The sequence below is a fragment of the Anolis sagrei genome, chromosome 2 (assembly GCF_037176765.1).
Source record: "Anolis sagrei isolate rAnoSag1 chromosome 2, rAnoSag1.mat, whole genome shotgun sequence".
NCBI lineage: Eukaryota > Metazoa > Chordata > Lepidosauria > Squamata > Dactyloidae > Anolis > Anolis sagrei.
The window spans coordinates 25044705-25069022 of record NC_090022.1 but is presented as its reverse complement, the minus strand read 5'-3'; the positions used below and the strand labels follow the sequence as shown (position 1 = coordinate 25069022).

General features: G+C 42.9%; 1 protein-coding gene across 3 annotated transcripts; it reads left to right on the top strand.

Annotated features, from left to right (window-relative positions):
• The first annotated feature begins 313 nt into the window (after positions 1-313).
• Positions 314-24033, top strand: LOC132765101 (zinc finger protein CKR1-like). 3 transcript variants are annotated; one of them, XM_060759282.2, is made up of 3 exons: positions 314-469; positions 8858-8979; positions 19686-24033. In XM_060759282.2, exons 2-3 carry the CDS (start codon positions 8892-8894, stop codon positions 21173-21175), a joined length of 1578 nt encoding a protein of 525 aa, XP_060615265.2. In that variant the 5' UTR covers positions 314-469; positions 8858-8891; the 3' UTR covers positions 21176-24033. The 3 variants fall into 3 exon arrangements, with proteins under 3 accessions (XP_060615265.2, XP_060615263.2, XP_060615264.2); XM_060759280.2 differs by having other exon boundaries at positions 19683-24033; XM_060759281.2 differs by lacking the exon at positions 314-469 and adding an exon at positions 510-622 and having other exon boundaries at positions 19683-24033.
• The last annotated feature ends 285 nt before the right edge of the window (positions 24034-24318 follow it).

The following is a 24318-nucleotide window of genomic DNA, read 5'->3' as shown; positions in this document are numbered from 1 at the left end:
TATTGCCTGCTTTACAGTGTTAAGAGAGATATCTATGGAATTAAGCCATAATTAATTATGAATAAATAAGTCATAATTAAGTCATAATAATTAGAAGTGCCTGGTGAAATGCTATAACACAAAAAAAATGGAATGGCTGTATCTTTCCATGATACAAAGCTTGGGACCATTCAGGATTAGGGATGCTCTCAACCTGTTAAAAAAACAAGACCCCCCCCCCCCCCGGGATTGTCAGTGGTCTCGCCCGGTGCCGGCAGAGGGCACCTCTTCCTGTTGGAGCCTGGCCACTCGGCCGTTCTATCTATTGCTCGGCCGGGGGGAGGCGGGGTTTCCCAAGTCAGCCGCCGCTGCACATCCGGATTGAGCCTAAGCAGCCTCTCTTGATTCCCGCAATACAGAGGGAGAGAGAGAAAGGAGGAGGAGGACTCCCCCACTCCGCCGGCTCCATATTCCGACCCGCAGGTTGATTGTAGGTGATCAAGGGCGATTCCATTCGGAAATGGGGGGGAGAAGGGGAGAAAGGGCTGTTGCTAGGAAGAGGGAGGGCCCCCCAGCAACTAGGCCTGGAAGGCTTTTTGAGTCAAACCTTGGCCTTGATTTCTCTTCTGCGGTGGATGGAGAGGTGGGTTGACATAATAAATGAAAGGATTTATTTATATTTGGGTGGGATGGGGTGGCTAGCATATAATAAACCCTAAAAATGACAATATTCACAGCAAACCACGCCCCCCCCCAAACCTTCAAAGAAATTGTTGTGAACCCTCAAAAAAAACCTATCAATTAGGGTACAACTTGCAGGAAAAACAAAGGATCTAGATATTAACATAGTTCATGTTTCTGATTCCATATATATATGTGTATATATGTCTGTATATATTAATGCAAACTGCTTATGCTACAGCTTGCCAGAAGAAACAAAGGAACTAGCAACTAATGGAGCTCAGGCTTATGGGGTTTTTTTTTTAAATTGATTTTTGATTGATTTCTAATGCAAACAACCTGCTTCATTTCATGTATGCCTGTGTAAGGCCCAGATTAGACAATGGGCTGGATGTTGTGAATTGTTGCAATGGGATGTGTGTGTGCTTTGAAGGATGTATATTGTAACCTGATTAAGGTTTTATTTTTATTTTTAAATGGATCTATTTTAACGGTGTTTCAACTTTTGCATCTTGTAGGTTGTTAACCATGTATTTTTAATTTTTCCAATCCTCAGGGCATCCCAATTTGGGGGAAAAAACAAGATAATAATATAATAATATATAAATAAAATAATATAGACTGCCCGGAAGACTGCCCGGAAGCTTCAATCAGTCCAATGCGCGGCAGCCAGATTGCTAACAGGAGCAGGGTACAGAGACCATACGACCCCTCTGTTACGCCAGCTCCACTGGCTGCCGATCAGCTTCCGGACACAATTCAAAGTGCTGGTGTTGACCTATAAAGCCCTAAACGGCTCTGGCCCAGTTTACCTGTCCGAACGGATTCTCCCCTATGAACCATCAAGGCTACTAAGATCTTCCGGGGGGGGGGGGACTGCTCTCGGTCCCACCACCCTCACAATCACGGCTGGTGGGGACGAGAGACAGGGCCTTCTCGGTGGTGGCTCCCCGGCTTTGGAACTCCCTCCCACTAGAGGTTAGATCTGCCCCCTCCCTCCTGACGTTCAGGAAATTGCTAAAAACATGGCTCTGGAAGGCGGCATTCGAGGACTGAACCTAGAACCTTCCCTGTGATGAATTATGATGAACTGTGACTATGAATGTGATTATGACCATGACTGGATTGACGATTTGGCATAGGAAACTGTAATGATGTAATGTTTTTATTGTACTGAGTTATACTATTTTAATATGTAATGATTTGTATTTGCTGTTTTTATATGATTGTATTTGATATGCACTGTAAACCGACCTGAGTCCCTCGTCGAGGTTGAGAAGGCCGGTATAGAAAACCTTTAAATAAATAAATAAATAATAATAATAAATATATAGGTTGTTGTAGGTTTTTTCGGGCTATATGGCCATGGTCTAGAGGCATTCTCTCCTGACGTTTCACCTGCATCTATGGCAAGCATCCTCAGAGGTAGTGAGGTCTGTTGGAACTAGGAAAAAGGGTTTCTATATTTATTTATTTACTTTATTTGTATACCGCTGTTCTCAGCCCTTAGGCGACTCACAGCGGTTAACAACAAGAACAGCAAAAATTCAATGCTACAACAACACGGTATATAAAAACAATTAACATCATAAACACATTAAACAGTTAACAACAATAACCATCCACTGGCGTCTCATAACTAAAAACATGATCCAGATTCGTCATCCATTGTTCCATTCCTATGTTCATTACACTCATTGCACTGTCTATTCAAACGCCTGTTCAAATAACCAGGTTTTCAAATTTTTTCCGGAATACCATTAGTGATGGAGCCGATCTAATGTCCGTGGGAAGGGCGTTCCACAGCCGAGGGGCCACCACCGAGAAGGCCCTACCTCTCGTCCCCGCCAGCCGTGCTTGTGAAGCAGGCGGGATCGAGAGCAGGGCCTCCCCGGATGATCTCAAAGCCCGAGTGGGTTCATAGGCAGAGATGCGATCAGATAGGTAACTTGGGCCGGAACCGTGGCATGACCAGGGTGGGACAAAGGACTCTTGTCTGCTGGAGCTAGGTGTGAGTGTTTCAACTGACCACCTTGATTAGCATATAATGGCCTGACAGTGCCTGGAGCAAACTTTTGTTGAGAGGTGATTAGATGTCCTTGTTTGTTTCCTCTCTGTTGTTGTGCTGTTGTAATTTTAGAGTTTTTTTAAATAGTGGTAGCCAGATTTTGTTCATTTTCATGGTTTCCTCCTTTCTGTTGAATTTGTCCACATGTTTGTGGATTTCAATGGCTTCTCTGTGTAGTCTGACATGGTGGTTGTTGGAGTGGTCCAGCATTTCTGTGTTCTCAAATAATATGCTGTGTCCAGGCTGGTTCATCAGGTGCTCTGCTATGGCTGATTTCTCTGGTTGGAGTAGTCTGCAGTGCCTTTCATGTTCCTTGATTCGTGTTTGGGCGCTCTGTTTGGTGGTCCCTATGTAGACTTGTCCACAGCTGCATGGTATACGGTAGACTCCTGCAGAAGTGAGAGGATCCCTCTTGTCCTTTGCTGAACGAAGCATTTGTTGGATTTTCTTGGTGGGCCTGTAGATAGTTTGTATGTTGTGTTTCCTCATCAGCTTCCCTATGCGGTCAGTGGTTCCCTTGATGTATGGCAAGAACACTTTTCCTCTTTGTAGATCTTTGTCTTGACTCTTGTGGCTTGTTCTTGGTCTTGCAGCTCTTCTGATGTCTGAGGTGGAGTATCCATTTATATATTTATGTAATATATAAATAAAAATAAAAATAAATAAATAAAAGGCGGCAATCTTTTGCTGGAGTAATAATAATAGTAGTTTTGGAGTACAATGCTCCTGACTTCATGATCGTGTTAAAAAAAAGTATGGATTGTTGATGTTGCAATCCCAGGCTACAGCAGGATTGAAGAAAAACGATTGGAAAAGCTGACACGATATGAGGATTTAAAGATCGAACTGCAAAGACTCTAGCACAAGCCAGTCAAGGTGGTCCCAGTGGTGATCAGCACATTGTGTGCAGTGCCTAAAGACCTTGGCCTGCACTTAAACACAATCTATGCTGACAAAATTACCATCTGCCAGCTGCAAAAGGCCACCTTACCGGGATCTGCATGTATTATTCACCGAGACATCACACAGTCCTAGACACTTGGGAAGTGTCTGATGTGTGACCCAATACAACGGCCAGAAGAGTGTATATGGCTATATGGCCATGGTCTAGAGGCATTTTCTCCTGATGTTTCGCCTGCATCTATGGCAAGCATCCTCAGAGGTAGTGAGGTCTGTTGCAAACTAGGCGAAGTGTCAGGAGAAAATGCCTCTAGACCATGGCCATATAGCCCAAAAAAAACCTACAACAACCCAGACATTTAGTATAATGCCAAGTATTTAAAGTTTGTGTTTTTAAATACATTACAACTGTTTGCTTCTGACACAATAAATAAATAATAATAATCATTGTGTTGTTGAAAGCTTTCATGGCTGGAATCACTGGGTTGCTGTGAGTTTTCTGGGCTGTATGGCCCTATTCTAGAAGCATTCTCTCCTGACATTTCATTCACATCTATGGCAGGCATCCTCAGGGGTTGTGAGGTCTGTTGGAAACTAGGCAAGCGAGGTTTATATATCTGTGGAATGTCCAACGTGGGAAAAATAACTTGTCTGTTTGAGGTATGTGTGAATGTTGCAGTTGGCCACCTTGGTTAACATTAAATGGCCTTGCAGCTTTGAAGCATGGCTGCTTACTGCCTGGGGGAAACAATGCAAATGGACATGGATTTAAACCTTGGACATGGATTTAAATATTGATTTTTATAGTTTTAAATTGTTTTAATGAATTTTATGTGATTTAACATGTTTTAAACGATGTATTTCTGTGTGTTTGGCATCTAATGGTTGCCAGTCTGTACTGAGTCGCCTTTGGGCTGAAAAGGGCAGGATAAAAGTGTGGCAAATAAAAAAAAATATATAAAAATATGTGAGGGGAAGTCATAGGGAGGAGGGAGCAAACTTGTTTTCTGCTGCCTTGGAGACTAGAATGTGGAACAATGCCTTCAAACTACAGGAAAGGAGTTTCCACCTGAACATTAGGAAGAACTTCCTAACTGTGAGAGCTGTTCAGCAATGGAACTCTCTGTCCTGGAGTGTGGTGGAGGCTCCTTTGGAGGCTTTTAAACAGAGGCTGGATGGCCATCTGTCGGGGGTACTTTGAATGTGATTTTCCTCCTTCTTGGCAGGGGGTTGGACTGGATGGTCCCAGAGGTCTCTTCCAACTCTATGATTCTATGATAATTGTGTCTCTTCCAATTCTATGATTAAGAAAGAAATTATTAAATCAAAATGGGATGTCTTCTATCACTATTTTTGTTGTCTCAAGCTGCTTTGAGTCTGAATCTGGGGAAAAGGTGGGATAGAAATATCAATATAATTGTCATAATCTCCTCCCTTCCTCTGAATTTTGGGGACAGAGAAAGGAAAAGGCAATGGTTAGATCAAAATAGGGTGTCATATATCACTTTCTTTTTGGTGTTGTTGATTCAGGATAGGTGGTTAGGGTCAGAGTGGGATGATAATAATAATAATAATAATAATAATAATAATAATACTTTATTTATACCCCACCACCATCTCCCCTAGGGACTCGGAGTGGCTTACATGAGGCCAAGCCCAACAACACATCAATAAAACAAGAAAGCAATAAACAAAAACAATACAATTAGTATAGATCTCATATAAACAATAACACACAAAAATTTAAAAACCTATGGCTGGGATTGAACCAAGAGTAAAAGTGAAAAGGATGCCTGAGCAAGGAGAAAATCAGAAAGACAGACAGAGAGAGATTTAGAAGAACAATAATGGCCAGTGGCTAAACTGAATTGGCTCAATAACATTCAAATCGCTCTCTCTCTTTGGGCCATCCAGATTAAGGTACTGTAAAGGCCCCCAGTTGAATTAGTAACTTGCAGAGAAAGAGAAAGTCAGTCATTTTGGCCTCTTGAGGGCAAAAGCAAAAATAATGTGCAAAGGCATGGTTCTTTGGGCTTCTGGTTTGTGGGTGGAGTGAGATGTTGCAAATACAAACTCAGATTACTTTATTCAAATTGCCTGTTGATTTATAGAGACCCAGTGAATCTCACAGTGGATTATTTAGGAATAAACAACCAGCACTGACCTATTTCTTTGCTGCATCCTGATAACCAATGTGACAGTTTTCACCTTTGCTTTCTGATCTTACTATTGTTGCCTCCGACGTAATTAAGGAGTCTTCGGCCTCAATCGTAAGCACTGCTGGATTTATAAAACTGCAATTATATGCACATTCTCCTTTCTTTGATGTGTTATATCATTAAAGAAATAGGATTGTTTACCATGTAATTAAAGGTTAGGAGTCAAAATTAGCAAGGTCATAGTGATCCCTAGGTGCAACAGTAGTCATTTCATATTAAAATAAGGATCCAGTTATAAAGAAGCAGCCATAAGCTTATTATAGCCATTTATATGATGTTAGTACCATAGAATTGGCAGCAATCAGCCAGTCTTTGAAGCTGTAAGGCCATTCAATGCTAATCAAGGTGGCCAAATACAACATTCACACCTGCCTCCAGCAGACAAGAGTTTTCTCCCACCCTTGACTTTCCAGAGATATATAAACCCCACTTGCCTAGTTTCCAACAGACCTCACAACCTCTGAGGATGCCTGCCATAGATGTGGGTGAAATGTCAGGAGAGAATGCTTCTGGAAGATGGCCATACAGCCTGGAAAACTCACAGCAACCCATTGACACTTTTGCTTTCTAATTATTCAATGGACACAGATTTTGTTTTATGCACAAAATTATTAAAATATTGTGTATAAAGATACTTTCAGGGTGCGCATAAAGCATATATGCAAGATACTCCACTTAGGCAGAAAAAAATGAAATGTAAAGATACAGAATGGGGGATGCCTGACTTGACAGTAGTACGTGTGTAAAAGATCTTGGAGTCCTCGTGGACAATAAGTTAAACGAGCCAGGAATGTCAGGCGGCAGCTTAGAAAGCCAATGGGATTTTGACCTGCATAAAAAGGAGTCTAGTGTCTAGATCCAGGGAAGTCATGCTACCCCTCTATTCTGTCTTGATCACACCTGGAATCATGGTGTATTCTACACTTGGAATCACAGTTCTGGGCACCGTAATTGAAGGGAGATGTTGACAAGCTGGAATGTATCCAGATGAGGGAAACTAAAATGATAAAGGGTCTGGTGAACAAGTCCTATGAGGAGTGGCTTAAAGTGGCTGACTTAGGAAACAATGCTGGCTGTCTTCAACTTAAACATTACATCTTTAGGGAAGGGGGTTGCCAGCTTTATTATTTGCACAACTTCTCTGTTTTAGAGAGATAAACCCGGTTAATAAAAATAATAGTAATAATAGTAATACAACTGGAAAAGCTTACATGATATGAGAATTTAAAGATCGAACTACAAAGATTCTGGCACAAGCCAGTCAAGCTGGTCCCAGTGATGATCGGCACACTGGGTACAGTGCCTAAAGAGCTTGGCCTGCACTTAAACACAATTGGCGCTGACAAAATTACCATCTGCCAGCTGCAAAAGGCCACCTTACTGGGGGATTTGCATGCATTATTCGCCGATACATCACACAGTCCTAGACACTTGGGAAGTGTCCAACATGTGATCCAATACAACAGCCAGCATAGTGATCTTGTTTGCTGTGTACTAAACTTGTGGTGTATCAAATAGCAACACATCAGAGAAGGGCGGTTTTGTGTATATCTGTTCAAAAATCTGAAATCCAGAAGCATGTAGCATTTTGTAGCTCCCTTTTAATCCCACTTATTACAGCTCTGTCAAATTCTGTCCTACTTCTGAGTTATATGTGAACTGAACTATACATGATACATTTATGTTAGAAACCAAAATAAGCTCAAGTTTCATTTTTAAAATGTATATCGTACATATTATAATTTCCTCACAATTTTCAATATTTTCAGTTCAATAAAGGTAGAGGGATATCTCCACATTTCAGACTCTCATTCTCCCAGCAAGAGCTTTGGCTGCTGTTATAAGAAAATAATCTGTGTTGCATATTCAAGTGTTCGGTGCTATTAAAAGGTTATCTTTGTATGTTTGTCACAACTCAGACTATTGTGGAAATGCTCTTCACTATTTTGTTACTTATTTGGGCCAGGCAGATCACAGCTCTATATACTCCAAGGGCACTTCTTTCTTGGGTAAGCCAAACAATCAAAGGGCTGGTAATATCTTTAAATTCGACTATCCCTGCAGAGGTTGCAAAACTGTGTCCTAAATCCACATGAAAGGCCTCTAATCAGGTTATTCACTTGTCTCTTCATCTCCTACTGGGCTTGTAATTTTCTGATACTATCAAAAGAGAGAGGCAACCTGTTTCCTTTGCCTATTTATAGTGTGAGACATGCCCAACTGTAATTACAAGCTATTAGAACAAATTGGGTACATTAATCACCTGCATTAAAAGTAGGCCAGAAGTGTAGAATTTTATTTTTGTAGAATAGAACTATGGTAGTAAAGGTAAAGGTTTCCTCTTGACAGTAAGTCTAGTTATGTCCGACTCTGGGGGGTGGTGCTCATCTCCATGTCTAAGCCGAAGAGCCGGCATTGTCCGTGGACACCTCCAAGGTCATGTGCCCAACATGACTGCATGGAGTGCCATCACTTTCCAATAGAAGCGATACCAATTGATCTACTCATATTTGCATGTTTTTGAACTGCTAGGTTGGCAGAAGCTAGGGCTAACAGTGGGTGCTCACCCCGCTCCCTGGATTTGAACCTCTGAACTTTTGGTCAGCAAGTTCAGCAGCTCCACGGTTTAACCCACTGTGCTACCAGGGGGCCTTTGTATACACATACACATATTGGTAAATAAACAACTGCATTAAAATCAAGCCTATTAAAATCAAAACATTAAAACAGCAGTTAAAATCACAAAACCCAGATCATATTCCAGGGCCAATAAACTAATAGGCAAGTTTGAAATCACATAGTCAAATTTAACTGATAGGACATCAGACTTTTGCATTTTCTCTCTGTAACCAAGGATGGGTGATGTTGGACTACAATTTTGCACTGGCTAAGGATGATAGGAGTATAATGCAAGATATCTGGAGGGCACTGAGTTGGGGAAGGTTAGCCTTGCTAGCAATCACCAGTGAGAGTACAACACTGAATAAATTTGATTTCTTTTTCTTGGCAGGGACTAGTGAACTTCTGAGAAGCCATTTTCCACCATGGAGCCCTGGGTGTACCTGGACCCACGTCAGAGGGCTTTGTATCGAGATGTCATGCAGGAGAGCTACGAGACATTGATGTCTCTCGGTAAGGATCACATTTCTGCCTTATTTTTTGTTTCCTTGATCTCTCTTTTCCCCCTTTCATCATTTACAAGTAGCAAATGGCAGGGCCTCCGCAGTTTCTTTTTCCCTTTTCGGTTTAGCAAAAATCCCTTAGAAAAAACACTCCAAGAAACTCCGCTCATTTTCTTTCTTTCCTGTAACTCAAAATTGAGCCAGTGGGTCGTAGTACTATGTAGACTTGGATGAGCTGGTGCCATTAACTAGTTTTCTGCTGCCCTGGAGACTAGGACTTGAAGCAACGGGTTCAGATTACAGGAAAGAAGATGCCACCCAAACTTTAGGAAAAATTTTCTGACTGTAAGACCTGTTCAATAATGTAACTCACTGCCTCTAAGTGTGGTGGAGCTTCTTCTTTGGAGCGGGTTGAACTGGATTGTCCTTGGGGTCTCTTTCAATTCTACGATTCCATGATTCTTGGCCAATCATGAGAGATGGATCGCAGTCATAACCCAACAATATCCAGAGCGTCAGATTGCCTACCTGTTATTAAGAGTGCTAGCATAGGATTGGGAAGACCCAAGTTCAAATCCCCTCTTCTTGGGGATGCCAAGAAAAGAGATGTTTGGGTGGGAAACTGAACATGGCATATTGGTTTGAGTGATGGACTAGGACATCAGGAGGACAGGGCTCAAATCCCCACTCAGCCATGAGCAATCTTGGGCAAGTCACACTCTCACCTTTGGGGGAAGTAAAGACAACCTCTACCTGAACAAATCCTGCCAAGAAAACAATGTAAGTCAGAAAAAGAAAAGGCAGAGGAATGGGAGGCCAAATTGCCAATATCCACTGGATAATGGAGAAAGGCAGGGAAAAACATCTATTTCTGTTTTATTGACTATTCTAAAGCCTTTGACTGTGTGGGTCATAATAAATTGTGGCAAATTCTTGGTGGTATGGGCATCCCAAGCCACCTTGCCCATCTCCTAAGAAATCTGTATAATGACCAAGTAGCAACCATAAGAAGTGACCATGGAACAACAGACTGGTTCAAGATTAAGTAAGGCATATAGCAGGGTTGTATCCTCCAACCCAACCTATTCAACTTGTATGCAGAACACATCATGTGACGTGTGGGGCTTGATAAATGCAAGGCTGGGATAAAAATTGCTGGAAGAAACATTAACAACCTTAGATATGCAGATGATACCACTTTGATGGCCAAAAGCGAGGAGGAGCTGAGGAGTCTTCTAATCAAGGTGAAAGAAAAAAGTGCAAAGGCTGGGTTGCAGTTAAACATTTTAAAAAGCCAAGATTTTGGCAACCAGACTGATAGATAACTGGGAGAAAACGTGAAGGCAGTGACAGACTTTGTATTTCTAGCAGGCCTGTAGCCAGGGTGGGCTAGAGGCCCCCCACTCCAAATTTTCAAGTTAAAAAAACTCTGGTTTACTCATGAATTTTAACTGGTTAACCAAATCCCCATGCTAAGTCTATGAGACACAAAAAATTAATAGTCCCTCCAGAACTCCAAGCACTATCTCAAGCAAATATTGAGACTGGCCCTATATCCTAGATTATCTGGCAGTGTGGACTCATATAATCCAGTTTAAAGCAGAAAACCTGGGATCAGGTCCTGGGACATAGGGCCTGTCTGGAAGGGCCCTTAATCTTGGATTTTTGCACCACAAGGAAAACACTTGTGGTGCAAAAATTATCAGTTTTTAGTTGCTATTTTTCTGCTTTTAGTAATGCCATAGTACAGGTTGTAGTGAGGACTAAACTGAGAAGGAGAGCCATATATGCCAGCTTGAACTATTGGAGGAGTTTTGTGCCACCCCAAGATTAGCAAGGTATATGTGATGAAGGGCATAGGCATCCACATAGTTTATAACATCTAAAACAAGTTAATGTTCAAAGTGCTACCAATATGGCATAGTTTTTGGAGGAAGTGATTGGAGAAAAACAAACAGCAACAACAAAACCCTTTTCAAAAGCAGTAGCTTTTAAAAACATCCCTTTCCGCTTCTATATTCTGTATAACTTTAAAAACATACACTTTTTGTCTGCAAATTAGAACATTTGAAGTTAAGATTGTGGTTAAAGAGTCCAGCAAAAACTACAACAAAAACTAGGCTCGAAAGTAACTTATTAAACAATCTATACAGCCTATGCTAGATTTAAGAACCTGCTTTTAGAACAATTGGATGCAAATTTATTACACTGTTGTAATTCAATAAATATTGTCTTACCTTGAAGAAGGTTCTCATTCAGTTTAGTGACATATATGTATTTGAATAAGAACTTGTTTGTATTATACCCACAGAGGAAAACCTGCTCTCTGGGTACATAAAAGGGAAAGGCACGTTTTATTCTCTCCAAGCCTTTCCGGGAGGAGCCTTGATGCATTAGCACAACTGCTGACCCACCTGGAGCCAATTTAGTCAGTTTCTACAACAGTTGCTCCCCATTAAACTTAAATTGTAGCCTTGTGGCTTGATCACACCATGTAACACAATTTGAAAAATTATCTGTTCCTGGTTTGTAAATGTTATTTTTCTGTTTAATTGTGTGGCACTTACTTTGAAAGTAAGCACTCCAGAAACTTTGTTTTTGTGGCCACCACAAAGTTGAATTGGTTGAGACTCAATGAGATATTCATTGAAAAACTGTTGCAAAATGTGCTGCAGGATTTCTCTCAAGAACAAAGTTTTTTGCAGTTTAATAAACCTTTTCCATGGATTGTTGTAGGTTTTTTGGGCTGTTTGACCATGTTCTAGAAGCATTCTCTCCTGACATTTTGCCTGCATCTATGACAGGCATCCTCAGAGAGATGCAGGCAAAACTTCAGGAGAGAATGCTTCTAGAACATGGCCATACCTACAACAACCCAGTAATTCTGCGATGAAAGCCTTCGACTAAACCTTTTCCATGTTTTTATGATAGAACCAATTAGGAAATTACATTTATAGCCCAGCAACAAAAATGTGTTACATAGTGTAATCTCTTGTGTGTGTGTGTGTGTGTTTTTTTTTTTTAAGGAAAGCATTGGGCCATTCAATATCTCAGATTTTCAGGTGAAACAATATCTGTGCATGCATCAAAAGTTGATTTGGGGAACTAAAGTGCAAGTGCTTTGTAGCCCCAAACAGTAATACTTTTAGACTGTAAGTTAAATCTCAAGTCTTGCTCTGAACCTAGAAAGCCAGCATGGTTGAGACTCAATGAGATATTCATTGAAAAACTGTCGCAAAATGTGCTGCAGGATTTCCCTCAAGAACAAAGTTTTTTGAAGTTTAATAAACCTTTTCCCTGGATTATTGTAGGTTTTTTGTTACAGGATTCATGTTCAGACATGAAAACCTACTGGGTTTTTATTTTTCATACCAGGAGCCACTTGAGAAACTGCAAATCACTTCTGGTGTAAGAGAATTGGCAGTCTGCAGGGACGTTGCCCAGGGGATGCCCAGATTTTTTACTATCCTGTGGGAGCCTTCTCTCATGTCCCTGCATGGGAAGCTGGAGCTAACAGATGGAAGCTCACCCCACTCCATGGATTTGAACCATCAACCTTTTGGTCAGCAGTCCTGCTGGCACAAGAGTTTAACCCATTGCACTACTAGGGGCTCCACCCATTGGGTAACTTGGTCAAATCACATGCTCTCAGCCTCAAAAAAATGCCACAAGTCAGAAATGCATTAATGGCATACAGCAGCAATCACAACATAGAACTTGGAGATGTTGTATTTTGCAATTATAAATTCCACACTATCTCGCAGCCAGATTCAGAAGGCTATTTCTAAAGCATGAAAATGTTACTTTAAAAAAATGTAACACCCATATTGATTGGGAATCTAAAAGTTGTAACACCTTCAAATTCATGCTCTAAGAACTGGAACTACGAGTAAAGTTTGATGAGACCGCTCTCACACATGGTAGAATTAATGCAGTTTGACACCATGTTGAAGGTGCATCTATGCTATAGAATTAATTCAGTTTGACACCACTATTACTCCTATGGCTCAGAGCTATGGAATCATGGGAGCTCTATTTTACCAGGTCTGTAGCTGATGCTCCTTGTGATGCCATAGCATTCAGCCATGGAGATTAAAGTGGTGTCAAACTGCATTAATTCTACAGTAATGCTTCTCAACCTTGGGTCCCCAGATGTTTTTGGCCTACAATTCCCAGAAATCCCAGCCAGTTTACCAGCTGTTAGGATTTCTGGGACTTGTAGGCCAAAAACATCTGGGGACCCCAGGTTGAGAACCACTGTTCTACAGTATAGATGTACCCTAACTGCTGTAGCTCAATGCTGTGGAATTGTGGGCATTGTAGTTTTACAAGGTCCTCAGCTTTCTCTGCCAAAGAGGGCTGCAAACCCCATAATTCCATAGTGTTTATTCATGGCTGTTAAAGTGGGGTTAAACTGCATCAATTCTGTAGTGTATACACATCCTAAGTTTCATTATTGTTTTTCCAGCTGAGAAGCTTTTGTTGGAATTTTGGGCATTACCTGCAAGGCTGAGAAAAGGTTGTTTTTCAGGTGTATTTTGTTTTTTGGAAGACTGCTCCCTAGGAGCTGTGGAAAAGCAGAAATTCTCCAGTGTTACCTTTTCTGTGGTTTGGAAGGGTGTTCTTTCAAAACCCCACCCATCATTTACAGCCCATAAATGGCCCAAAATCTCCCTCCTTCCCTGTCTCCCTGTGAGAAGGAAGGCAGGAGCAAGGAGGCAGCCTACTTGGATGGAGGAGTCTACTTGGATGGAGGAGTCTACTTGGATGGAGGAAGGGACAAATGGGCCAGAGACTCTGTTCTTTGTGCTCACCAGCCCAACTGGTGAGTAATGTTTCTTTGTGGCAGGAAGATAAAAGGGAAAGTTGTGAGCAAGCATTTGGTTTCTGTGAACTGTGTTTTGTAAGGTAGCTGTTTTCCCCTACACTCCATGTTATACATTTGCTATGCTCACAGATGGCCTGGGACTTCTAGCACAAACACTAATTTAATCAAGGAGTATCCTCAGGCACAGAGACAGAATGGTGTAGTGGTTTGAGTATTGTTGGACTATGACTCCAGAGTTGACCTGGGTTTGAATTCCTGCCACTGGGTGACTCTGGGCTAGTGTCATACCCTCTCATCCCAATAATAATAATAATAATAATCATCATCATCATCATCTTTATTTATATTCCACTTTATCTCCCCAAGGGGACTCAGAGTGGATTACAAGATACACAGATAGGCAAACATCCATTGCCTTTTAATGCAATGATGTAACAATGACACACAAATACACAGAACAAAGGTAAAGGCTTCCCCTTTCATCTCTGGCTTCTGGAGGCGATGCTCAACTCTGGCCATGGGGAGGTGCTCTTTCTCCATTTCCAAGCTGAGGAAGCCTGTTGTCCATAGATACCTCCTGGTCATGTTGTCGGCATGGGTGCCTTTTATTACCTTCCCAGCGAAGCGATACCAATTGATCTACTCATATTTGCATATTTTCGAACTGCTAGGTTGGCAGGAGCTAGGGCTAATAGAGGGAGCTCACCCTGACCTGCGGCTTTGAACTGCCAACCTTTAGGTCAGCAGATTCAACAGTTCAATGTTATCCTGTTGTGCCACCGCGACCACAGAAAGCCATGTGCTAGTGCAACATTTCTCAACTTGGGGGTTGGGACCCCGGGGGGGGGGGGTCACGAGAGGGTGTCAGAGGGGTCACCAAAGACCACCAGAAAACACAGTATTTTCTATTGGTCATGGGGGTTCTGTGTGAAAAGTTTGGCCCAATTCTATTGTGGGATGAGTTCGGCAAGCTCTTTGATTGTCGGTGGACTATACATCCCAGCAACTACAACTCCCAAATGACAAAATCAACCCCCCCCCCCACCACCAGTATTCAAATTTGGGCATATCAGGTATTTGTGCCAAATTTAGTCCAGTGAATGAAAATACATCCTGCATATCAGATATTTAATTGTATGGTTGGGGTCACCACAACATGAGGAACTGTATTAAGGGGTCACGGCATTAGGAAGATTGAGAAACACTGTGCTAGGGTTTCTCTAAGCCAATCTAATTTTGTTTTGGAAATGAATTGGAAGTAAGTGATAATAACAGCAGTATGTTTAGACAGTGCCGTCTTGCAGTAGGTGCTGCTCTCTTGAATGCAATGGTTCCCAACCTTTTGGCTGTGCCCCACTTAAGCATCTCTAAAATCCTGATGCCCCCACCCCTCCCTGGCATATAATTCTTATTATTCAAAAAGTGAACTCCTATTTATTCACGTGGAGGAAGCCTAAAAGGTCATTTATTTGGTCTAAAGAACATAAAAGAATAAAAGGACACCTGAAATACTGAGTAAGGTATTACTGAGAAACTGATGATGATAATAATAATATGAAGTGTTATGAAAAAACAGCAAATAAAGCTTCAGAAGGATTGCTGTGAGTTTTCTGAGCTGTATGGCCATGTTCCCAAAGCATTCTCTCCTGACGCTTCGCCCACATCTATGGCAGGCATCCTCAGAGGTTGTGAGGTCTGTTGGAAACTAGGCAAGTGAGTTCCAGGGTGGGAGAAATAACTTTTGTCTGTTTGAGGCAAGTGTGAATGTTGTAAATGGCCAACTTGATTAGCATTAAATGGCATTGCAGCTTCAAAGCCTGGCTGCTTGCTGCCTGGGAGAATCCTTTATTGGGAGGTGTTAGCTGGCCCTAATTGTTTCATGTCAGGAATTCCCTTGTTTTTTTAGTTTTGCTCTTTATCTATTGTACTAATTTTAGAGTTTTTTAAAATACTGGTAGCCAGATTTTGTTCATTTTCATGGTTTCCTCTTTTCTGTTGAAATTGTCCACGTGCTTGTGTATTTCAATGACTTCTTTGAATGGCTTCAGAACATAACAGAGGACAGAAACGCATAAAAATAAAATTATTTTAATGGAAGTATTTTCTGTAATACTTTGATAGTTTTAAGTGTTATACCAAAAGACATTTTTATATATTTTGTATAACTTGCAGTGTTAAAAGAACACTGAAAGAGGAGTAGGATGTTTGGAAGGAGAGCTGCCTCCCTTTTCTGTGCAAATGGAAGCACAGTTTTGGCTGTGTATTGTCGAAGGCTTTCATGGCCGGAATCACTGGGTTGTAGGTTTTTTCGGGCTATATGGCCATGTGCTAGAGGCATTCTCTCCTGACATTTCGCCTGCATCTATGGCAAGCATACCTCTGAGGATGCTTGCCATAGATCAGTGTTTCTCAACCTGGGGATCGGGACCCCTGGGGGGGGGGTCACAAGGAGTTGTCAGAGGGGTCACCAAAGACCATTAGAAAACACAGTATTTTCTGCTGGTCATGGGGGTTCTGTGTGAGAAGTTTGGTCCAATTCTATCATTGGTGGGGTTCAGAATGCTCTTTGATTGTAGGTGAACTATAAATCCCAGCAACTACAGCTCCCAAATGTCAAGGTCTATTTTCCCTCAATTCCACCAGTGTTCACATTTGGGCATATTGAGTATTTGTGCCAGGTTTGATCCAGAGCTACCATTGTTGAAGTCCACAGTGCTCTAGATGTAGGTGAACTATAACTCCAAAACTCAAGGTCAATGCCCACTAAATCCTTCTAGTATTTTCTGTTGGTCATGAGAGTTCTGTGTGCCAAGTTTGGTTCAATTCCATTGTTGGTGGAGTTAAGAATGCTCTTTGATGGTGGATGAACTATAAATCCCTGCAACTGCAACTCCCAAATGACAAAATCAATCCCGCCCAGCCCCACCAGTATTCAAATTTGGGTGTATTGGGTATTTGTCAAATTTTGTCCAGATATTTACATTTTGATTCATAAGGGTAATCACATTACAGTTATGAAGCAGCAACGAAAATAATTTCATGGTTGGGGGTCACCACAACATGAGGAACTGTATTAAGGGGTCGCGGCATTAGGAAGGTTGAGAACCACTGCCATAGATGCAAGTGAAACGTCAGGAGAGAATGCCTCTAGAACATGGCCATAAAGCCCGAAAAAACCTACAGCAACCCAGCTTTGGCTGTATTTCCTTCCCTTTGAATAAGAGCTGTTTTGAGTCTCGATCCAGAGAGAAAAGTAGGGTCAAAATAATCCTCCTCCTCTCTTGATTTAGCTCCCTGTGAGCCCTCTTTATCCTGTATCTGCTGATTTTTCTGTTTTTCCTCACCAATCCTCACCAGCCTTTGCACTTGCCTTCACCCTTTTTCTTTTCTCCATCCCATTTCCTTAATCCTATTTCTCTCACTCTCCTCTAGGACCCTCACTTGAGGATTTGGTCTCAAGATTCAAGTACACGGTATATTGAATGCAGTTCAGCACCACTTTAACTGCCATGGCTGAATGCCATGGACTCATGGGAGTTGTAGTTGAGTGGGCCACCAACCCTTTTTAGTCAAAAAGACAAAAAACCTCATAACACAACTCCCAGAATTCCATAGAATTAATTCCAAGTCCTTTGCCCTTCCCTCTTTTGTTGTGACCATTAGTATCCAGGATTTTTTGTCTGCTTGGACTTTTTTGTGCTTGTTCTGTGTTTGTATGGGTGCATCTACACTGTAGAATTAATGCAGTTTGACACCACTTTGATTGCTATTGCTCAAAGTTGTAGAATCCCGGGAGCTGTAGTTTTACAAAGACTTTAGCGGTCTCTGCCAAAGAGTCCTTGTGCTTCATCAAACTGCAACTCCCAGGATTCCATAGCATAGAGACATGAGGGAAAGGTTAACATTCCTGCAATGTTTGCTTTGCTGTCTGTTCAAAAGATTTCACCTCACTTTCTGGAGCCCCCGGTGGTGCAGAGGGTTAAACCCCTGTGCTGGCAGGACTGAAGACTGACAGGTCGCAGATTCGAATCCGGGGAGAGGCGGATGAGCTCCCTCTATCAGCTCTAGCTCCTCATGCAGGTACATGAAAGAAGCCTCCCACAAGGATGATAAAAACATCAATTCATCCGGGTGTCCCCTGGGCAACGTCTTTGCAGACGGCCAATTCTCTCACACCAGAAGCAACTTGCAGTTTCTCAAGTTGCTCCTGACACGACAAAAAAAAACAACTTTCTGTGCCTGTGATAATTTGATTTTGAAAATATTTGTTTGTTGTGGAAACAAGGATTGGTGACACAGCTTCAGTTGAGACACCTTTTCCCCATGATAACTCTTTCTGGAGAGAATTTCCCTTCCGAGGGGTAGATTTCTCTCAGTTCCTATTGTCTCGCCCCTGTTCTTAACGGAGTCATTTGTAAGTCAGATATTTGTAACTTGGGGACTGCCTGTACTGTATTGACAAGAAACCACAAGCACCATCTAGTCTAAACCCATTGTGTTATGCAGAGAAACACAATTAAAGCACTCCGGGCAGATAGCCATCCAGCATCTGATTAAAAATTTCCTGAAATAGAGGCCCCTTATACAATGCCATATAAAATCCAGATTATCTACTTTGAACTGGATTTTATGGCAGTGTATGTCAGAAATATTAAAAATTAAGTATTTTTAATTACAAAAGTGTGAGTCAAAAACTGACAGGGTTAAATGGATACAATGACTCAGCAAAAGCTACAGTTCAGTATGTGGTTGTAGCTTAGTAGCCCTCAGTCTGAAGGAGCCTTAAGTCTGTGAAAGGTCTCTGTGGGAGAAGGGTCTCAGTGTAAGAAGGCCTCAGTGTTAGTTTGCCTCAGTCTGAGGTAGCTCTCAGAATGAGAAGCCTCAAGAGTGAGAAGGCCTTAGTGCAGTGGTTCTCAACACATGGGTCCCCAGATGTTTTGGCCTTCAACTCCCAGAAATCCTAACAGTTGGTAAACTGGCTGGGATTTCTGGGAGTTGTAGGCCAAAACACCTGGGGACCCAAAGGTTGAGAACCACTGCCTTAGTGGGAGATAGGCCTCAATGTGAGGTAGGACTTCAGTGTTAGTAGGCCTGGTGTGTGAGAAGCTTCGGTGAGAGAAGCCCCAGTTGAAGGCCATTGTGTGTGAAGGCTGATGGGTGTAAAAAGCTCCTGTGTGAAGCTCCTGTAACTTTGGTGTGAGGAGAGGCTTTGTGAGAGTGAAACTGTTTATCTGCATGAGAAAGAAGCCCAGCGTGGAAGCAGAGAAGGAAGCGTAAATAACTTTATTTGTGTTATGGAAACCTTGTTGCTGCAAATAGTGCAACCATATTATTTTACTACAAAGAAAAGCCTCCTATGGAAGAGATAACACCGGTCCGTGTGTTTTTGTTCTTTTCATCACTTTGAGCTACTGGTGTTGATAAGTTACTCTGCTATACATTCAAGGGGAGGGCCTTTTGTTATTAAGCCCACTCACTCAACAGTGCAGACTCATATAATCCAGTTCAAAGCAGATAAAATGGATTACCTGCTTTGATAATCTGGATTATATGGCAGTGTAGAAGGGGCTGGAAACTCCATCACACTCCAAGGCAGCATTTTCCATTACTGGGATCTTACTGGCAATTCTTTGTAATATTCAGATGAGATATCTTCTCCTGGCATTTGAATCCATTGCTTCATGTCCTAATCTAACCCTCTCCCCCTCAATGTGACTTCCTTTCAAATATTTAAACATGGCTACCATGTCCCCACAGCCTTTGCTTCTTCAGGCTAAACATACCCAGCTCCCTAAGCTGCTGTTCATTGGGCTTGGCTTCCAAACTTCTGGATACATTCCAGCTTGTCCATCTTGATCATATTTGTTTTTCTTTTCTCCTTTTAGCAGCTGATAAATTACTGAACAGCAATAACAATGATGAGGAGGATGATGATGATGATGACGATGATGAAGAGGAGGAGGAAGATGAAGGCCCCGAGGAGCTGCGCCCGGGTACATCTCAAAGCACCCCCAGGAGGGTGAAGGCCTTGCCTCGCCGGGTCACTCCTCAGCCACAGAAGATCGTCCCAGTGGTGAAGAAGGACAAGGCCACCCAGCGTGGCCATGCTCTGAAGAAAAGCTTGGAGAGCCGCTGCTCGGATTGTACGAGGGTCCTGCACACCACCAGCCGGGGCCGCCAGCGGAGTGAAGCCAATGCCGCCCGGGAGAAACCCTTCCAGTGCACGGATTGTGGGAAGAGCTTCATTTGGAGCTCGCACCTGGAGCGCCACCGGCGGATGCACACGGGGGAGAAGCCCTTCAAATGCCTCAACTGCGGCGAGGCCTACAGCCAAAACTTCCATCTCCTCCAGCACCGTTGCTCCCAGCTCATCGAGAAGCCCTTCAAGTGCGCTGAGTGTGGAAAGCGTTTTGCTCAGAGCTCTGCCTTGGAGAACCACCAGAAGGGCCACACGGCTATCAAGCGCCACAAGTGCAACGATTGCGGCAAGTGTTTCATTTGGGCTTCCCACCTGGAGAGGCACCGACGAGTCCATACCGGCGAGCGGCCCTTCAAGTGCCCCGAGTGTGGCGAGACCTACAGCCAAAGTGCCCACCTGGCCAAACATCGGCGGAACCACATGGGTGAGCGGCCTTACAACTGTCCGGCCTGCTGGCGAAGCTTTGCTCTGATCTCAGAGCTGGAGGAGCACAAGAAAACTCACCTGGGTTGCGAGGATTGTGGGAAGGTCTTCCGGAGCCGGCAGACGCTGATGCGGCACCAGCGAGGCCACCGCCGAGAGCGCACCCACCTCTGCGAGGAGTGCGGTAAAGGATTTGTGTGGGCCTCTCACCTGGAACGCCACCGCCGGGTCCATACCGGAGAGCGCCCTTTCCCTTGCCCCACCTGCGGAGAGAAGTTCGCCCAGAAGGTCCACCTCCTCCAGCACAACAAGACCCACTCGCACACACGGCCCTACAAATGTGGGGACTGCGACAAGCGCTTTGGGGACAGCTCAGCATTCCTCGCCCACCAGCGGGGCCACGCCATGGAGAAGAACCACAAGTGCCAGTACTGTGGCAAGAGCTTTGCCTGGAGCTCCCACCTGGAGAGGCACCTGAGGATCCACACGGGAGAGAAGCCCTACAAATGCCCCGACTGCCCTGAGCACTTTAGCCAGACCTCCCAGCTCTTCAAGCATCAGCGAAGCCACCTGGGCAAGAGGCCCTACAAGTGCAACGAGTGTGGGCGTTGCTTTGGCACCACCTTGGAAGTCATCATTCACCAGCGGACCCATTTTGGGACCAAGCCCTACCGCTGTTCCAACTGCGGCAAAGGCTTCACCCGCCGGGCCAATCTCCTCAAGCATCAGAGGAGCCATGGAAAAGAGTGCACTTAAAGAACTTTGGCGCTGGGCCCCAAAGCAGGTGCATGGAGAGCACCTGGATCCCCCTTGACCAGACAGTCTTGAACCCCTCCCTTCAAGAGAAACCCCTTCTTCTGTATGGTCCAATTATGGGGAGACTCCTGTGTTTGGTCCCGCTCTTGCGACAGCACCAAATTAACTTGCAAATGGTCGAGGGATATTTCAGAAGCAAAAATACGCACAGTTAACCAATGCGGAGCTCATTGAAAATGCCTTGATGGAGAGGTGCGGCTGACATCAGCCTTTTTCTTTTCTGTTTTTCTTTTTTGGCGTATAGAAGACCAATTGAGTTTTTAAAAAAGCAACATGTGCTTTTGGGGAATGGACCTTGGTGTAGAATCCATATGGATGTCCAAGTAGTAATTTGTTTGAACACTGTACATAGAACTATACCCCAGTTTGGGGGAAACGAAAGAAGCTTTAGTGACTGTTCGTCCCTATATTGCAGATCAGAAACTTTGCTTGAGATAGACCAACTCCCTTCTCATTTCCCCCTTTATAATTCTGAACTCTGGATATCAAAGCTTTAACAAATGCCACGGATCAACCTCCAGACCTTAAATGCCTGACAGGTGGATGGTGAGACTTCAGAATCCACATGGAGGTGGAAAAAGGAAACTTCAACCAGTCCCTTGAATGTGGTGAAAAAGCTTTATGGAGTGATTCAGCTCAGAAAATCATAATGGCTGGAAGCCCGTAACAAATGTTTTTGCGAAGCAGGCCAGTAATGCCGTGTTCGTACCTGAATACCCAGAGATTGTCTTCATGTGAAATGACAGCATTAGCTAGACGGACGGCATTATCTAGACAAACTGTGGGGCTTCCTGATTATTGTTTTATGAATAATGAAGCCCTAGTTGATGTCTGACCAATCTTGGAATCCCAACTGTTCTTTTTTTCCCTGCTCACAATGGGAGTTACAAGAAAAATACTTCCAATGACAGAAATATCCTGGAGATTTATTTTTTTTTGGACCGTGAACTTGATGGAGATTTTTTGTTGCCTTCCACTTTGCAAACTGGGGGAAGAATAATGGAGCTTAGGTGCCACTGACTGTGAGGGCTTGTCTCTGGTGCTCTTAAAAAATATCTTAGTGTTTTGGTCACGGGGGTGAAAAGATGTGTGACTGGGTTTGGGAAAGCAAAGAATAGCTGGAGGAGGGAAGAAGATGCCAAAGGATGATTGCCGCATATGGGGGAACGAATCCCATAAGGGGCTAAAGGGGAATTCAGCTTGGATAAATGGGGAATTGTTTCTGAATTTGAATTCAGAACTACTACAAAACTCAGTTTAGGGAGCTGTGTAACTGCCTATGTGAATTTCCTCCCTTCTTTTAGATTTCTTACTTATTAGATTGCATTTCTGATAGTCCAAATTGGCCTTTTCTTACCCTGGAATAAGGCTTGCGTTTTGTAAAAAAGGAAAAAGGTGGAGGCAAATTCGTAGAAAAAAAAGTCACGTATTTGAAGGTCTGGGATAGATCAACCCTCATGAAGAAGGTATTGCTTGTGTTTCATCTGGAATAAAAAAAATAAATTTAGAAATGCAACAAAAAGAGAGCAATATGTTGTCCCCCTGGGATGGAAAAAAAAAAATCACTATGCTACAATGCAGGGCTAACCCCAGGATGCAGTAAACAACTCATCTGAGTGTGTGGGTGTATACAGAAACCTGTGGGGGAGAAGCAAAAGAGGCTTTGCTGAAAATCCAGTACAGCTAATAGTGGGATTTTTGCAAAGGTGAATGAATTAGGGATTGAGACTGAGCATTGTAGAACACTCTTGTCGGCTTTTGGGGAGAATAACTGGATTTATATGTGTGTGGAGTGAGGGAAAGATAGTCTTAGAAATTTGTCTTTATGTTCAGTTGCAATAGATATCCAGGCCCCTGAAACCATGGGACTTAGTGGAAGTCTACTAATGGGTAGTGGACTTCCGCAATCTGATGGGTAGATCAGTGGTTCTCAACCTGTGGATCCCCAGGTGTTTTGGTCTACAACTCCCAGAAATCAAAGCCAGTTAGGATTTCTGGGAGTTGAAGGCCAAAACATCCAGGGACCCACAGGTTGAGAACCACTGGGGTAGATTACTTTTGTGGGGAAGTCAACTTCCAGACCCTTCAGCCTTTAAGGCCATGAGGTTTGGAGTTGTGATTCCAAAAAAAAAAAAAAAAAATCTTGACCCAGCTGTGTGAGACTTTGAAGAGGAGTGGCTTTTCCCCTTACTGTTTGCCGAGGGAAGTTATTTCACCTGATGGCTGTGCCTCCCTCGCATACTGCTTTCCATCACCTACCTCAGAGGAAAGGCTGCAAAAGATGCATACCAAGGAATCCCTGGCAATGGCAAAGAGACACATTGGCATTGGTGATCCTGCAAAATACACTGTGCCAGTCCGGCACAATGCTGTTAAGCTTCCCAGGCCCTCTGGACACAGAAAGGAAATGGATCATTGTGGAGGTTACCCCGAATTAGGTCCCTTGCTTCTGTTACCGTATGCTGACTTCTTTTTTCTTATGTTGACCTATACCTCCCAGCCAGCTCCTTATTGCTATTCTGCCCCTTATTTACTTTCAATCTGTTTTTTTTGGGAGGGGGGGGATATTATTTGTTTGCCACAATGTGCTCCCATTAATTTCCCCCCTTACCCTATTTTCTTTCACCTTTTTGTTTTCATCCAAAGCATGCAAGCATCTTTTTTTGTCGTCATTGTTTAGTGCCCTTCTCCTCCCTTTCTTCTCAGAACTGACATATAGAGGAATAAAAAAAGTCTAAGCTCTAATTTCTTTGTTGTTGGTTAGGAGTAATAAAGTTTTAAAAATTTAGCTGATGAAATTCCGGTTTTGTCTGGTGTGCATTTATGACTGGGTCTGTTTAAATCAATAGAGCAATTGTGGTAAACTAACTCCCAGCTTCTGTGAAGTGAGACTGTTGGGAGGTGCAGTCCAAAAAACAAGTTGCGACACACAAAACGAAACAAGACATAAATCTGCGCATCTGGTTTAATAGCTGTAGCTTAAAACCAAATGTTGGTTACAACTTAGAAACTCAATGGGAACTTGGCCAGACAGACATTATATAAATTCCATTGATTCAATAGGTCTTTCAATTGAACTAAAA